The following is an 18,451-nucleotide window of genomic DNA, read 5'->3' as shown; positions in this document are numbered from 1 at the left end:
CACTCTCCTACGACATATGCAAAATCTCACACACGCTTTTTAACTTTACAGAAAACACCCACATGTGCTTCTTGCTTAAAGATCTTCAAAATAAAAATGTACCCGCACACAGGCAAGCGTGCACACACTCACATAAAGAGATGCAATTCATTCATTCAGCGTTCAGCGTCCTTTCAGCTGCAAAAAAAAGGGGATCTGAGGAGGGACCGTACACTCAAAATGACAGCGTTCCTTTTCCTGTCAACTTCTCTGTCACACGTGAACATCCACACAGTGATAAGTACACACCAAGGGCAAAAGGCTCTGGTCAAGTGAATTACACTAACTGATACTATATGTCCATATATAACAGAACTGAGAAGTAGGCTCTTTTTTCAGCTTATAATGAATAATGTTCTTACACACACACACACACACACACACACACACACACACACACACACACACACACACACACACACACACACACACACACACACACACACACACACACACACACACAGTACAGCATTTTCCCACACAGAAGCTTGAGAAATAAATTCTTCACACACCCACACAATACACTGAAACATACAACATATATCCTACATACACACACACACACACACACACACACACACACACATTTACAATCAACCCACCTGAGTATTAGAGGCCAAGAACGCTGCCCACACCTTGTTTCACTATAGCGTTACATGAGTCACTAATAAACATGAACATACACACAGTAAGAGTCAGCGGAAATAGTTTGTAGTGAGTTAGGAAATAATAGTGGCTAGGGTCAGGAAGTCACACACGCACACACACACACACACACACACACACACACACACACACACACACACACACACACACACACACACACACACACACACACACACACACACACACCGTTAATCGGGTGGTCAGACTTTTTTTTAAAGAAATAAACTGCAAGATTTGTACTGTAAGGTGCTGTTAAATCCTCTTTTCCTACGTCTGTCTTTATTCATCTACACTGTCATCCTCTTGGAGGCATTCCTCATTCTCTTTCTGATTTAATCCTCTTTTTCTCTCTCTCTCTCTCTTTCTCTCTCTCTCTCTCTCTCTAAAAAACAAAATCAAAAACAAGTTGATGGAAACTGGCCTACATACATGTCACACACACATTCCAAACCTCACGTTTGCTTTAAATGTTAATGTCTTGTGTAGCACTGATTTAGAGCAGGGAACAGCTACACTCCCCCATTATTTTCTTTTGCTTCAGATTCCTATCGAACTTCCCTGTTCCTTTCTATTATAAATCCATGCTGTGGCATTGTGTCTTGTCTATATAGTGTATGATTGCTACGACTCAGCCATGAAGTTTCTGTCTATAATGACTTACGAGGAATATAAGAGGGACTCTCCAATATCAACAAAGCTAATCCTGTATAAGTACAGTCCAATTCCATCAGAAAACTCAAAAACATCCATGTACGTGCATACATTTTCTCTTTTGCACTTTCTCTCACACATACACATGAACACAAATACATAATTTTGCATCCAGCTATTGTGTACCTTTTCCATTTGTATTTAAAATCCAAAACAACAACAATTGTATTGTTACTTTGATAGTTTTATCTTTGTAATAACTGTTTGGCTCTTAAACATGATATGTGATGTAAAATAGTCCTTTTCCAAAAATCATCAGACAAACTGAGCTCCCTTTCTCCGAGTTACACACGGCTTGGATTATTCTTAACTCACTAATTGCTGATACTCAGCAGTGATTCCAACAAGCCTAGTCCTGACCTGGTGAATGACAGGTGCCTGTATCAGGGCTTACATGGGACTCACAAGACCAGTTAAGCATTTAGTTTAGTTTTACCAGAAGACATGAGGATGGTGGACAGACGACTAGAGGAAGCCATATGGGACAACAGCATGTTGGCTATCTGGAGCTTCTTTCACTGGGCATCAGCACACACAGGTCGTGGCATGGTAATGTGAATCGAAGCCTCTATTACACTGTAGGTGTTATCAAACAAGTTATGTTAAATAAATTAAAAAAATACATTATTCAGAAAATATATAGAGAAAAAACAAATAACTAAGAAAGGTCTTTGCTATTTACATTGTATTTAACAGGAAAATTTTTTTTTTTTTTTTTTTTTTTTTTTTTTTTTTTTTTTTTTTTTTTTTTTTTTTTTTTTTTTTTTTTTTTTTTTTTTTTTAACAAAAAAAAAAAACACACAACAAAACAACAAAAAAAAAAAAAAATTCCTTCTTTTTTTTTTTTTTTTTTTTCCCTCTCCCCCCTTCCCCTTCCTTTCCCTTCCCTTCAAATTTTTTTTTTTTTCTTTTTTTTTTTGTGTTTTTTTGTCTGCCCCTCTTTTTTTTTTTTTTTTTTTTTTTTTACACTTAGTATTATACTGCAACATGCTGGTTATCCTGCTAGTTCAAGACATGTTAACAGCTTCTCCTCAGTCCATTCTGAGTTGACACTGTGTATTAGTAGTTGACACTACAGAGACACACAGCTACCAAAATATATCCTTTAAAAAGGTGTGATACATTTCTTATAATTGAATTTAGTGAATATACTCTATGGAAGGCAATTCAATTGTAAACACAAACTAAAACATGAAAATAATTATGCAGAGAAAAAAAAAAAACCTAACTCCCCTACCTCTTTATGCCACACAACTGGCGATGTTGCAGAAAATATTCCCCACGAGGCTGTTAGGTTCCAAAAATTGGGGTTCATAAAAAATGTATTTCCATCATTTTTATTTTGTATACAGAGCTGAAATTTGGTGTCATGTAGGAATAATTTGACTTGAATGATAATTTAAATATAAAAAAACTGTGTAAAAAATATATAATAAAAGAAAGTATACTGTGTGAGAATTGTGTGTAATTATTTTACAAAATTGAAATAAGGAATTTATAGCCTATAATACATTCAATTTGATTTCATACATTCAACACATTATCCCTTATTAATGTTCTATTCTAATCTATATTATTTTCTCATTGACAATATATATTTCAGGAGTTTTGCTTTGTTATATTCTTTTGGAACAGAGACTAAACATATTTATAATGTGATTGGAATATGTCTAAAGGTGCACAGAATACAGCATTAAATATGCTTATTCCATATATCTCCTGTTTTCTAACTGCAGCCCAATTTCCTAATTGCGACTAAAATCTCCATAGCCTCCAAAAGTGTATCCTCGTTCCTTCAAAGTCACTGACTTTGTACACAAAATACATCCACACGTATGAAGCAATTCTCACCTGTGCCAGGACGTCCCATGATGATGTCCTTTCGTGGGACAGGGTGAAGGCTTTCAGCTGGGAGGATCAGGGGCAGCAGAGCGGTGGGAGAAGGGTGACAGGGAACTGGCTGCTGGACCTCACCCCCAAACCCTGTCCCGCTGTTCTCCTCTCGTTCCACAGAGCTGTCAGTGCTACTTGGAGCGGGAGCTGTGACTGTTGTGCTGACGGTAACTGACAGGGCCTGCAGGGGGGTGTCAGGGGTGTCAGTGGTGGGCAGGGAGGAGGGTGTCGGGGACACAAGCACCAGAGTTTGGGCTGGGCTCCGCAAAACGACGGTGCCATTTGGTACTGTGGCTGCAGCAGCGTTAATGGGGACGGGAATCTGGAGGCCTGAAATTGGCTGAGGGGTGAGGGGTGTTAGGCCGATGTCTGTAGATGAGGTTTTATCTGTCCCTCCCTCATTTCCACCTCCTCCTCTTCCTAAGGGACACTCTGTAAATTTTGCCAGTGGGACTTCGGGATTTCTCACAATGACAGGGGAGTCCCGCAAGGCCTGTTGGGATACAGGGACCACACGATGAGGCCCTCCATCGGGAGTTAGAGGAGAAGGAGGAGTTGGAGACACCAGCAGAGGAGGAGGGGAGACAGCAGTGGAGGACGGTGACCTACTGGAGGACGGGGTGGTCACTCCTCTGGGTCGGGAGAAAGTTGGTGTGTGTGTGCGGGAATGTGAAACTGATGTCTGGGGGGACAGCACCCTGAAAGAGTTAAGGTCCCCCTGCTCCAGCTCTGTCTTGGGTGTGTAATCATGGTGGTGTGAGGGGAGGGGTGGTGGAGGAGGTGCGTCGGACTTTCGTTTGCTGGGGCTCATGGGGACTGTAAACATCAGGTTGCTGTGGAAGGAGGGCTGGATACCTGAAGTGTGTCTCTCCCTTTCTCCTCCTCCAGCTGGGGTTGTTACCTTACTGCCCCCTGTCCCACTGGGCTGCCTGTGCCTCCGGTGTTGGAGGACTGGGGAGGCGGTAATTGGGGAGAAGTTGGCCGGCCTAAAGCCAAACAGTGGGGAGGGTGAGGGAGAGGGGGCAGGGGAGAAGGGCGACTGGTTAGAGATGGGAGAAAAGGAGGGGGTGCCAGAGCGGGAGCTCCCTAATGACACAAGCATGGTGGCGGCCTCACACTCATCGAAGTCAAAGCGTGACGACAGGTCATGGGGGAGGAGGGAGGGGAGGACCAAGCGGGGTCTGGAGTTTCCTCTGCTACCGGTCTCACTGCTCTCTCTTGATGTGTCGTCCCACTCAAACTCACTGCTTGCTCTCCCCCGCAAGTCAGGGGTGACTGTCCCTGAGCTGCTGCCTCCTCCTCCTCCCCCTCCTCCCCCCGCTGTCTCCATCTCTTTGGTCCTCATGGACAAGTGTCTTGAGCAGTATCCTCGACGCTGAGACTCCTTCATACAGCCCTCCCTGGAGCACAGCCTCCGCCACTGCTTACCATTGAACTTCTTACGGATACCATTAGGGGTGCACACCACATCACCCTTCTTGTATTTCTGCTGAGCCAATGAGAGGGGAGTCCTGGAGCGAGAGGAGGTAGAGGAGGACCCCCCACCAGAAGTGGGAGTCGGGGTCTGAGTGGGAGTGGTCTTTGATGGAGGTAGGTTTGGAGTGGTGTTGTTCATTTCAGACACCAGTAAGGCAGTGGAACGGGGTGGCTGAGGAGTAGGTAGGGTGGAGAAGTGTGGGGGTTCCAGACCCCGCACCAAAGAGAGGTTGGGGGAGGAGGGGGGGTAGCAACTGGACCTGGAGACGATGTTTACTTGCTGAGAGGTCCCAGCATTTGGCTTGGGATCAACAGTGAGGGTCATGTTAAAACAAGATACCTCAACGTCCTCTTCTGGAGTGTTTGGCTGTTTCTGTCTCTCTCTGTCAGAGTAGTTGTCTCCGCAGCCATGAATTGTGCTGCCACCTACACTAGATGTCACGGTGGAGGAATGGGGTGGTGGATGTGCGTTTACATAGGGATGCCCACCTACAACCCCTTCATGTGAAAAACTATGGCCTAACCTTGCTCCCCCTCCCAGCACCCCCATCCCAATACTCAACTGGCACACTTCCCTCTCTACCTCCATCTCCTCCCTCCGCTCCCTCTCTTCTCTTTCCCTCTCCCGCTCTCTTTCCTTTGCCCTCCCACCATCCAAATGTGGGACCTCCCAAGGAGGGGTGAGAAGCCTCAGACTTTGTCGGGACACCCACACAGTCCGAGCATTAGCTTTCCTTTTCTCTTTCTCTTCCCCCACCCCTCCATTGTCCAGAGTCTCTCGGTCTTCATTTAGAAGCACCTGGTAAGGAAATGACACACCGGGGTGGGGGTCCACCTGAGTGATAATCCCCTCTCTGTACAGCAGAGGACCCCCCTCCTCTCCACCAAAGGGCACGCACACTCGAGTCCTGACTGCCACCGGTGCCATGCCAGGTGGGGGGGCATCCAAAATAAACTCCACAGTGCTCTCAGCCCCTGATGACGATGTCATCACGGTTCCACCATGGAAAGGGTATTTAAAAAGAGTCTCCTCTCCTTGGAGCTGGACTTCAACAGTACCTCCACTCACCCTACGCACCACCCCTGGTCTGAACACAGATAATAAGGGGCATGAGTTAATCTCCTTAACCCCTCTGTCCCCTGTAGCCCTAACCCCACTCTCCATAGTCCTCTTTATCTGACGAGCAAGAACTCTCTGGTTTTTCATGCCTTTAGCCAGAACTTCGGCTAGTCCCTCTGAAGGACTGGCCTCTTTATGGTGCAAGTTATGGAGAGGAGCTGGGTAGTTGGAGTTCTTTTGATGAAGGCTTTGTCCTGTTGCTTCCATCACGTCTAGGTCAGCGGAGTGCTCACTAGCTGTATCAGTGGACGAGGAGCGCACTGAGTAATGGGCCCCCTCTGACTCATTTTCCCCAGCTTGGGAATCTGCTGTCCTGAGGGCTTTATCCTCCGTGGAAACAAAACAGTTTGCTTCTGTATCTCTACTATCCACAGTTAAGACTGATGACTGATTACCTGAGCAATTATTACTTCTACTATTACTGCTATTGATAAAAGTATTATGGCTCCCAGCACTACTATTAGTCATGTTGTTAATACCTTTTGTAGTGTTACTGTTAGTACTGCTATTGATGCTAACATTAATGCTTGTATTAATGCTATTACTAATATTGTTACTACTCTTGAAATTATTATTGGGCGTATTCACACTATCACTTATTTTGCTGTTAATATTGCAATAACTGTTGTGTATGTGTGCGGGTCTGGAGGTAGGAATGGTAGTCAGGGCATTTGCGTTAGCAAAGTGCTCATATGTGTATTTTTTCTTGGGTACGCGGGCCTTAAAGGTGGCTGTTTTCCTACTAGAGACGGAGCCTAAATTGGGGCTGTGATTGGTGGCCAGAGGGGGCGTAGCTGTGGAGAGTGGCGCTGGAGAAGAGGTAGGAAATGCTACAGATTCAGTGGCCACAGCACTATTTCCATTTGTGCCCACTATCTTCTCCTTTTCTGTCTTTTCTTCTGCCTTCTTACCTTCCTTCTCAACTGACTCCACAGGTTTCCTCAGCTCAGTAGACTCCTCCATCGTGGGGGTATTGCTGTTTGTGATTGGTTCTTCGTTAGAGTTGGCAACTGTGGGCAGGGTCTGTTTGTGTGTGGGAGTGTTGGGTGTATGCTGTGTGGTTTTGACAAGTGTCTCCCTCTTGACTCTTTTGGGGTCTTTCTCCTGGAGGGGCTGTGAGCCCCCTCTCCTTCGCCCCCCTCTGCCTCTAGTTAATGGGGGAGAACGCCCTCTGTGTTTCTTTAATGGTCTCATCTCCTCTTCACTGTTCACAAAGTGCAGATTTTGTGGCGTTCCTCTTTTTCTTTTTTCTTTTTTTAACTTCGAAGGCACTCTTTTTTTGTCTTTCTGTGCTTTTCCTTCTCTCCTGTCCTTCTGTCTTCTGTATTGCAAGCTGGAACAAAAGAGATAGATACAGAAGATAGGTGGTCATTTATTATCTTTATAATCAAATATTGCTGAGAATAAAAATTACGTCATACCTGGAAGTATGCTACACTGCATGGGCTATCACATTGGCTCAAGATCTGACGTATGCTCTCATTTACTCTCCATGTCAGCCTGATCCACCAGAGTGTGTATGCAAGAGTGTCTGTGTGTGCGCTTGTCTATAAGTGCCAGTTTGTACACTCCAAACATAAAATCTTAATTTCAACATTTGCTAACCACCATTTTCAAACCAGACAGCAACATTTTAAAAATGTGCTTAAAAAAAAATAAAGGACATGCTTTTCTTATAAGTCAGTATTCTTCTCTAGACCCATATTTAGCCTAATACTTAATAATTAATAAAAAGTGGATTTTTATAGTTATGATGAGTTATTGATTTATTTCCCAGGTAATCCTGGGCAGAGATTGAAATGTAATATGGTTAACCTTGTGTGAGTATGATAACACTTAATGGGATAGTTTACTCTTTTAAAATAAAGGGCCAGAAAAAAAGATTAAAAAAATCGGGCCAAATACAATAGAAAGAAAAAAGGAAAGAAATAAATGTAAACATCCAAGGTCACTCGCTTCAATTTGTCTCCAATAGTACTCCAGTATCCAAGTGTGTGCCTTTAATGAGGCCTACATGTCTTTAATTACAAATGCACACACACACACACACACACACACACACACACACACACACACACACACACACACACACACACACACACACACACACACACACACACACACACACACACACACACACACACACACACACACACACACACACACACACACACACACACACACAGGTCGCCTGATTTACTCACTTGTACTCCTCCAGCTAGTTCAAAATGCCACAGAGAAGCTTTCTCACGCTATGCATTATAGACTAGATTCTGCGTCTTCAACGTCAGATCGCAATACAGCATTTATTTTTGACTTCCATCGGGAGGAAAAGGGCTGGCACTGGCCTGGGTGAGGTCACCCTACAACATGAGTGAGGGAAAGAGAAAAAGAGAAGAGAGATAGAAAGAGAGAAAGGTGGGAGTATGCGGCTGTTTGGCTGTTTGCTCAAATAGGCTGTTCTTGTGTAGTCATTGGGAATTTCCACAGTCATTCTAACACTCGCTGGCTCTCTCTCAGTCTTTCTCGATGTCTCAGTCTTTCCCAGTCTTCTTTTGTCATTGTCTCTTTCTCTCTCTCTCTCTCGCACACACACACGCGCGCGCACACACACACACACACACACACACACACACACACACACACACACACACACACACACACACACACACACACACACACACACACAGTTCTACAAAAAGACAGTATAATTGGAATAATCTGCCGTAGTAAGATATGCCAAAAATGAGAGAAATTAAAAGGATGGCAATGGATCAGGCACACTCACTGATGCAAGATTACAGGCTGAATACACACATGCGCACACACACACAGACGTGTGCATATGTGCTCCCCTCGACTAAGCTTAGCAACTCATCCACATGTGCTAATGTCCGCATTCCTAAAAATACAGACAAGAACACAGACAAATTCATACGGTACACATACTCACAGTCCCCATCCTAGACATTGGAAAAGTTCATCACACATACATAAGGTGACCTTGTTGTTAACAGTTTGTTCGCTGTAACAAACAATACACAACATAAACCAGTAACACCACAACTTCCACTTCCTGCAGTATAGAAAAGCATCTCTTCCTGGTCCTGAATGACTAATAAACAACCCAAGTCATTTACACACTCATTGCTGGCACAGTATTTACTGTACAAACAGGCATAGAGGCTTTCATTTCATTAGAATTTATCAGTCCTTCATTTTCATTATTTTTGTTACGGATTGGCGACGCACAGTAATGAAATATACAGACATTGATCATTATCATGGTAAATTCTGTAGATACCAATAAGAGTGATACTGAAGTTTCAAAATTTCATTGAATTAGCACCATGTGTGTGACTTCACATCTGGAGTTTACCTACTGTACTGTAACTGTGATGCTTCCTGCAGATGCAGCCATTTGAAAAACACTGCTCTGTTCATATCTGTGCTTAACTATTACCAACTACAAAACAGTTTGTAAGAGTCTGCAACCGAAAACGATGATCACCATTTACTTCATTTTAAATGTACGAAAGAGAACTAAACATATATGAAGTAAGTCCAAAGCAGTTTGATCTTTGAAAGCTTTCCAGTGTAGTAAGACTAACACAATGAATATATACAATCCAAAATATCAGCCATACTTTTTAATATTAGTGCTGATAACAAAAAAAAAAGTTATTACTCCCTTTCTAGTTAGAGTACATTTTGTATAAATCATCTATCTCAGACAAAGCAACGGAAAGAAGAAAGAAAATTTGGACTGCATGAATGTCCTTCCTACCAGCACCAGGCCAAGTACTCCTTCATTAGAGTAGACGCTGAGGCCTGGAACGGGAGTGTTGGTCCTGTAATTGCTGTACTGCACTGGAAAAGACAGGAAGGAGTCAGGGCCACTTGACTGACTGTCTGGGTTGACTGAATGACTCGGGAGGATCTGTGCTTAGCATAGAAAAATGTGTTGTGCAACATGGTTCATGCTCACGGCCTTCCAAAATTCTCTAGGCTTTGACTGATAAGCCAGTAGCAGGCATTTGTGTGTATTAGCATTCTGTAACTTTGAAGGTACCGGACTGCACAACATGTAGCTAACAAAGAAGTTTTAAACTGGACCTTTCTTTATTTACAGTGCTGAGCATTTTTTTGCAAGTTTGTAACAAGTTCAAAACTATTTATTTATCATCCTCATAAGTTTTTGTTACTGAGAGTTAAACATTTTAACTCTTCAACCATGTGTACCCATTTGTGAATCCATTAGGGGTGGGGGGGGGAATTGATACTGCATAGTATCACGATATTTTCCGTAGCAATACTGTATCGATACACAGATGCCAAGTATCGATCTTTTATTAAATATGTGTTGGTCAGTTGGTCTGCTTGGCAATCCCATTTTGCAGTAATACAATTGAAGTGAGATGAACAAACAGAGACATTTATCTTTTTAGATAAAACAGATGTTGACAAAGTTTCCTTTTGAGGACTTCATTTGAAATTGGCAATAATTTGAAGTTGGAAAAAAGTAAGAAACTGCAATATATCGCAGAATACTGTAATTTTTTTTTCAAATTGCAATAATATCATATCGTGACCCAAGTATCATGATGATATCATATCGTGATGCTTTTGTAGATTCCCACCCCTAGAATCAGTCACAAGCTATCATCCTAGCCACAGAATTCCATTTGAAATTCCAGACAAAATACCAATGTTGTTAAACACACTAAATATGTTACACTAAATTACAGGGGAAAGTATATGAATTCATGCAGGAGGCATCTATATAATAATATAATTTCAGTGCTGCCATATAATAAAATGCATCAGATTTTAATAGTTCAAAAGATGAAAAACAAAACACAGTGTGTGCTCCACAAATATCCCCTAAATTGAAAATAACTGCAGATCTTTAATGTTTATTTAGCTACAATCCAAGATGCCAAGACCATGTCAAAATCTAAATCTCTTTTCTTTGGTTTTACTGCATAGGTTATTAGGACGAAAAATATAAAGAAAGTGGTTGGAGAATCCGGATTGTCCTCTGGGCTGCATTCAGACGAAGCAGAGAGGAACTCAGACATAATTTAGGTGACTCAAGACGTCTGCACCTACCAGCATTAGAGCAGGTTAAGAGTGAGATATTTGCTGCTCTGGTCTAAAGCTACTGTAAATCCTGAATAGACAGATAATCGACGGCTATCGTCTCAAAGACGTTGGACTGGACTCCTTAAACAGCAAACACACACACACACACACACACACACACACACACACACATACAAACAATGAAATCCCCCTCCACAGCATAGCAACAACAAACTTTACACACACACACACACACACACACACACACACACACACACACACACACACACACACACACACACACACACACACACACACACACACACACACACACACACACACACATACTAAACGCTCTCCCTGGAATTTACAGTGCATTCATGCATACACTGTTAAAATCTCCCTTGGACCTATATATCGTCTTACACTCACACATTCATTGTGCCGTAAAAACACCCGTCCACACACACATATGCAGGAGCTAACACTCTGGCTGGTATAATTTTTGCTTTTCTGTAAAAAGAAACAAAAAAATAAATAAAAATGACTTTTATGATATAACATTTGAAGATTAAAAATATACAATTTCATGCATCTTGATCGTGATTTCTTAGTAGGTTAGACAAAGGAGCATGCATGCGCCAAACACACACGCGCACACGCACACACACACACACACAGAACAGTCATTCATAAGGAAATCTCATCTCAATGTCAACATTACAAGAAGAATAAGTTGTTCAGTATTTAATACTGGACTATACAACCATAACAAACCTCCAACTTGATGCCAGTTTATCCAGTCATTCGTAGAGAATTTAGCCTATGCCCCACCGCAATATGGCACAGGATGTGTGTGTATGTGTACATGTATGTGTGTGTGTGTGTGTGTGAGACTTGGGGACATTTGAGCTTCTTATAGTACACAAGGATATGACTGTATGCGGCTGTCTTCAGGTTGCCTACCTTGTTCAACGCTGCATTTGCACTATATGTCAGTGTGAGTGTATACGTAGTTACCGGGCACACTGCAGCTCATCCCTCTCCTAACAGCATTTTATGGGTGTCTGTATGGGTGCAAGGCTGCAGTGACGGGGACAGGGATGGACAGGAAAGAACGCACAATGGTACCACAGAGAAAGACCGTATGTGATAGTGAAGCCTACGTGGCCCTTCGTACACTCCAGCATGGTAGGGCAGTTTTGCCCTTAACTGGGTCACCGGGGAACACACTCACACATGAAACAGCAAAATAAGAACATGCTCTCTGTTACACTTACACACACAGACACACAGACTTTGGTTTATGCACTCATGAGTGGGTGGGACGTGATCATACATGCAACATGAGACAAGTAAAAGAAAACACTTTGTGAAGGTGTAGCAAGAGGCCAAGCTGTGAAGTGTGTGAGCATGCAAGTATGTGACTGCGCTTGTTATGGAGAACATCCATTGTGACGTAGTATGAATACTGGCAGCTGTTTAGTGGGTGGCATTTTTGACTGTGGAAATTATATCAATAAAAGAGGTACACTGACGCCTGGAATTTGTGCATTCTGGCCCATATTGGTCAGGAGGCTGTAGCAGAGATCAGAGGTGACTGTTCCTGTTTGGGACCAAATGGCAGAACTGCCAATGCTACATCAATGACCACTACACCATGAGAGATGTCTTCCGCCTCAACAAGGGCAATGATGAAGATATGAGGAATGCATGCAACAGCATGAATCTTCAGGACAGATAAGGACACTTTAAGTCCAAATGTAAAACAACAAGCATTAAATTCATGTGACTGAAAATGCACCCCCCACCCAAAAATAAAATATGTTAAAAATGTTAAAAACTGCCCAGTCAGAGATGTCAACGGTACATCGACACTGATTGCAGTGGAGAAAAGTGGAGTGTCGGCGAGGGAAAAGCCGAGAATGCTAGCCCGGCTTCCTTGCGCTGCGAGTACTACGAGAGGCGCTACACAATGTCAAAGCAGTGTTATGACTCGAGGCAGTCACTTAGACCGCTTGGTAACAAACACAAACAACCGGTTTCAAGTGACGTTTTATTATACCAACAAGACGGGCCTAATTCTTCCTCATACAACGACGTTTGGCATGCAAATATCCACAATACCTAGTGCATACACGCAATTACTCCGGAGAAGCTTCCTTAATGGAGTCTGTAAGCTGACACTGATTTTTTTTTTTTTAAACTTGAGGGAAAAGCAGGAATCTTTCCTTGTTGGTGTTTCGCTCTAGTAAGCAGCTCAGTAACGTTAATAGTAGTGGTGGTGGTTGTAGTAGTCGTAGTACGCAACGGTAGCAGACTACTAGTACCCACATAATGACACAGTCAGCCAGAACACAAGGAAACGGGACGTTGTACGCCTTGTCTTGTTTTTCTACTTTGTCCCAGGTCTATTTTATAAACACCGAATTAGCTTGCGTTGCTATCAGTAAACATTTGGGCTGCAATGCTGCAAATAGGTCGATTGATTTTACTACGCTAGCGCTGCTCCACGCAAAACTCCAAAGCTAAGGTCAAAGAAAAGTACTCAACATTAACCACAATATTGTAATGTCACCCGAGGAATGCGAACATGTTTCCCGGTCGTCCGTGGGACTGCGGTAAAACATTTGAGAAAGTTTTTAGGCTGTTACATCCCCCACCCCTCCCCTTTCTCTCGGCTCTTCGTCACTCCATTTCTTCGGACGGTCTCGGAACAACAGACCGACCGTTGGCAGATGATTCTCGTCTCGTGCTAAATGGCTGCTCCTGAACATTTAATATTCGTGTCAGTGGAGCTTCACTACCTTTTCCTAACTTAGTTTCAACTCACCCAAACAGAGCTTTTCCCCTCGCCGGAGAAAGATTTATGGTCTTATTTTCTGGTGAGGAGAGCTGGCACAACGTTCGGTAACATCCCTTTGCTGTCGGCTTTGACGACTGCGCGGTCCACACTCACACTTTACTTTTCGTCCGCAAAACATGTCTTTCCCCACAGAAACTCAAACAAGGCTATAAAAACTATCGGTCTTCTTTTCCACTACAGTCACAAAATGGTGAATGAACCACTAACAGCTGGGCAAGCCGACCAATCAGAGGTCGCTGACAGGTACAGTAGCCAATCAGCGCCAGTGCCACAGACCAGAGGGCGTGGCGGGCTGTCAAAGTCCAGTTGACAGACGGGGGGATCCAGCCAATGGTGGCGGGGATGCTGAGCCAGACCGGTGTCCTGTCCCAAACTTTACAGTATCCAATAAGAGCTTTGGGAACCATAGGAACAGCATGAGGGAGGGCCGAGAGGAGGGATCAAATCACTGAGAGCCAATAGAAAGGCACAAATGCCCCCTCCCCTTCTGAAAAGGAGTATGTTTACCATAATTGACAGCACAAGTGCCATTCCTGAGCAGACGGTGATAATGCATCAACCCTTCTGCTTCTCAACATAGAAGTTGGTGCAGCAGGATTAAAGCACCACAATGCGGTTGTCTGTACTCTGTGGCCCAGTATCCAAACTGTTGCATTGCGTGCATTACAATTGTTATTTTGTATTATTATTATTTAGGCAAACAGAGCGAAAGCATTGACACAGGTGAAAACTGTGCATGAGTGCGCGTTTTAAGTTTGTTTACGAGCTGGACAACTCTTATGTGGCGCAGCCGACGTATCGGTGCCCCTTGCAAACCGCTCTCCCTCACTCCCTCTCCCTTTTCTCTCAGCAACAGACGCTGACTTTCACCGCAATCAGCCAATCACGGCGCAGCATCCCGCTGGCTCTGACGTCGGTAATCTCTCTGCCCCGCCCACTCCAATGAAAGCGAACGGGACCGGTCTCGGCTGACGTCACTTCACCGGCAGACGATTGGGCAGGTGTGCAACGTCTCAGGACCAATGGGTGCACGCGGCGGTGATGTCATCACGAGTGTTGCCACCAGCTGGACCGAGAGGGCGTGGTCTGGCGTAAACTCGGCTAACCCCATGTTTGTATCTTGCAGGCAGTGGTGCTGGAGAAAAAAACGGTGTGCTGAGAACTGACTGAAAGATGTGCATGCTTGAGATGATGGCACGTGCGTGAGACAGGCACCTGCACGTCGGATAACTTTGATATATATCATCTCATCTGTATAGTGAATAGAAGAAGAGAAAGCACACTATCTCGATATATTGCCATAATAGTAAACATTACATAATCCACTGTTCTGTGTGTAGTAGAAAACCAGACAGGCTGAGACAGACGGCCATGCGGGATCTCACATGAGCAGCGCCCCCTGTTGGTGTGATTTGATGCATGGATGCTGATCTCTCACTCAAGCTCAATGATGGGAGAGAAGAGATAGAGATAAAGTTCTGATTTGCAGAAGGAAGCTGTATATTTGGTAAGAATATGTTTACCACGTATGTGTGCTTGCCTGTGTTTGTGCATGTATGTGTTGAGAGAGGAGGAAAGACATGGAGGATGGAGAGGCTTGATGTTGATTAAATGTTGATGTAGAGTGACATCTAGTTGTAATTGTTAAGCACTGCAACTTACATGTTTTAATAGTGAACAATTTGTCCACACAAAGTTAAATGAGGTACTGTGTTTTACTCAGGATGCCATTAAAATCAATTTCCAAACTGGGAAATATCCCAGGGGTCATCTTCACGTAGCTCCCAGGTCCCTCAGATCCTCCAGCCAAGGCCTCCTCCATGTCCCACGGTCCCGGCTTAAGCAAAAAGGTGACAGAGCCTTTTCTGTTGCTGGCCCTCAGTTGTGGAACCGACGGCCACCTGACATCAGAAATGCCCCTTCAATTGTGATATTCAAAGCCAGGCTCAAAACTCATCTTTTTACATTGGCCTTCCCGGCATTTTAATTGTCTTATCCTGCTATGTTTGTAATTAAGTGCTTGTCTTCAATGTCCTTTTTAGCCTAAATCACTGATTTGTACGTGTGTTTTATTTTTATTTTATTACTCTGTGGCTAATGCGCTATGTACAGCACTTTGGTCAGCACGAGCTGTTTTTAAATGTGCTATAGAAATAAACTTTACTTACTTACTTACAAGACATTTTTAGTCATTATGAGTCATGAGTAGACATTGCTTCTCTTTCATTATAGCGTCACAAGCCAATAAGGTTGGGAACCAACTACTACACTAAAACATTTCAATCAGAACATGTGTCTTTGCAAGCTTTTTACTACATAGATCTCTATCGTTCTCTTGTCATCTATGTCTGTCCTCTATCCCAAAATCTCTTTTGAGGAGCTCTGGAGGGAGACAGTATCTGCAGCTCAAATCCAGTAAGATGAATGTGCTCCTACTGGTAAAAATCATAGATGATACTCAATGTTTGAGGTCAATATTGATACTGATGTTTGGATGTCTAAAAATGTAATAAAAATATATTGGCTGATTGGCTTTAGATAAACACACAGCATAAACATTTTTGGTAAGTTTGATGAGTTTTAATTGATGAGCTTCATTTTGTGTATTAAAGAATCGTGACCAGGATATATACTGAGCAGGACATTTTACAGTTTAAAAGTAGACTTGTCAGTGCTCTCTGGTGGACAAACTATGTAAAGAGACCCTGTTTCTGAACTGCCTTAAAGGGGTGATAGAATGCAAAACCAATTTTAACTTTCCATAGTTGAATAATGACAGTTTAGTGGGTAACTAGGACATACATAGAACCTCTAAATCCCATTGACACCTCTTTCCTCTGCAAATCTCACAATTTGAAACTGCCTCTGAAAACGGGCAAATCTCAACGAGCCGCCTAGTTGACGTCAACTATGGGGCTCCTCCTCATTTGGCTCTAGTCTTTCTCCTTGTCACGCCCCAACATTTGCATAGGCTACACAACTGACCTGAGATCAGTTAGTCTTCTGAATCTAGGTCGGCCAGATCTCAGAAATTGTATTCATTGTTCATATCCTATTTTACCATTTAATTCACTTCTGAGACTTTTTTATGCGAGAAATCAACTATGTAGAGGTCAAATATGGGCCGTTTTACGAAAATTGATGTCTAATTGCAAATTCTGTGTGTCGGAGTTCAGCGCTGGTGCTGCCTGTGTAGCTGCCTCGCCGCCCGGCCTGCCTTCCTTCACAGACCCCGGCCTGCTGTGAGGTAGATGGAGCTCTGTCACGGCCGGCAGCCTACAGCACTCCATACCCGCGCAAAGTCACCGTTTTGTGGGTTAATGGACTACGAACCGCCGCTGCCTGGACAGAGCTCCAGGGCCTGCAGCTCCCCTCTTCTTGCTAAATGCCAGGTGTATGTGAGTGAGAATGCAGTCAGCGAGCTTGTTACGCCAGCAATCTCTTACCACAGGTTTCAGTTAATCTTTTAATGTGTGTAATTATAATGTGTTGAGTTATTTAAACAAACGATCGGTGAAATAAACGCCTCTTGTCCACGAGTCTCATTGATAGAGCCTGCAGCTGGATGGAGCTCTATCAATGAGAGCTAGTTAGCCTCCTCTTAGAATTCCTCTGAAATTCACAAAAATGTATAAAATTGAAATCGGACACCGTTGTTAGCTTTATAAGACCTTGGGGTAGATGTTGTGTAAGTGGCGTGACGAAATTCAAACTGTAAATATACTCGAATTACGCCGAAAATGAAGCTAACTATCCGTGATTTGTAGCTACACATAGCTAGGATTGAAGGGACAGTCGCAGCTAACGAAACCCTTAATGTTCACAAATATTCATTAACTTGAAATCAGACACCGTTGTTAGCTTTATCAGACCTTTAGGTAGATGTTGTATAAGTGGCGTGACGAAATTCAAACTGTAAATATACTCGAATTATGCCGAAAATGAAGCTAACTAGCCGCAATCTGTACACATAGGATTGAAGGGACAGTCGCAGCTAACAAAACCCCTAGCTAGTGTTCACAAAAATTCATTAAATTGAAATCTGACACCATTGTTAGCTTTGTAAGACCTTGGGATAGCTGTGATATAAGTGCCGTGACGAAATTCAAACTGTAAATATAGCTACTATAGTTATGCCGAAAGTGTAGCTAGCTAGCAGCGATCTTTTCCCATTGTATTGAATGGGACATATAGCTAGCTAGCTGCTCCTCCTAACAAAACGGCTGACGTTCATAAAAATGCCTTACATTGAAAACTGACACAACGTTAGCTTTGTAAGACCTTGGAGTAGCTGTGATATAAGTGCCGTGACGAAATTCAAACTGTAACTATATTACAGTTATGCCGGCAGCCGGCCGCAGAGCCCCGTAGTGCAGTAATCCACAAAGGGTGACTTTGCACTGGGTATGGAGCCCAGCAGGCTGCCGCTTTCTCGTCAGACTGTGTGGAGCTCCTAAAGTCCGACACGTCTTACCAAATTTGCAATTAGCCATCAATTTTCGTAAAACAGCCCATATTTGAGCACTATATAGTTGATTTCTCGCATAAAAAATTCTCAGAAGTGGAATATGAGATTCTGTCGCGTCTCTAATGTG

General features: G+C 43.3%; 1 protein-coding gene and 1 long non-coding RNA gene across 4 annotated transcripts in view; one reads left to right on the top strand and one right to left on the bottom strand.

The window, feature by feature from the left end:
• The window catches only part of cicb (capicua transcriptional repressor b), a 40,689-nt gene extending 26,641 nt beyond the window's left edge, over positions 1 to 14,048 (bottom strand). For all 3 annotated transcript variants that reach the window (XM_039806401.1, XM_039806402.1, XM_039806403.1), the window contains exons 1-2: positions 13,824 to 14,048; positions 3,268 to 7,238 (exon numbers count right to left, since the gene is read on the bottom strand). In XM_039806401.1, coding sequence (XP_039662335.1) covers positions 3,268 to 7,099 — 3,832 coding nt within the window. In that variant the 5' untranslated portion in view covers positions 7,100 to 7,238; positions 13,824 to 14,048. The remainder of the gene's footprint in view (positions 1 to 3,267; positions 7,239 to 13,823) is intronic.
• LOC120562604 lies at positions 12,842 to 16,256 on the top strand. The gene is made up of 3 exons (XR_005639796.1): positions 12,842 to 13,165; positions 14,707 to 14,857; positions 14,983 to 16,256. It is a non-coding gene; the product is annotated as an uncharacterized LOC120562604 (long non-coding RNA).
• Positions 16,257 to 18,451: the final 2,195 nt, after the last annotated feature.

Source organism: Perca fluviatilis, chromosome 7, assembly GCF_010015445.1.
Source record: "Perca fluviatilis chromosome 7, GENO_Pfluv_1.0, whole genome shotgun sequence".
NCBI classification, from domain to species: Eukaryota; Metazoa; Chordata; class Actinopteri; order Perciformes; family Percidae; genus Perca; species Perca fluviatilis.
The sequence above is the reverse complement of the archived record's forward strand: the minus strand, read 5'-3'. Positions and strand labels throughout refer to the sequence as shown.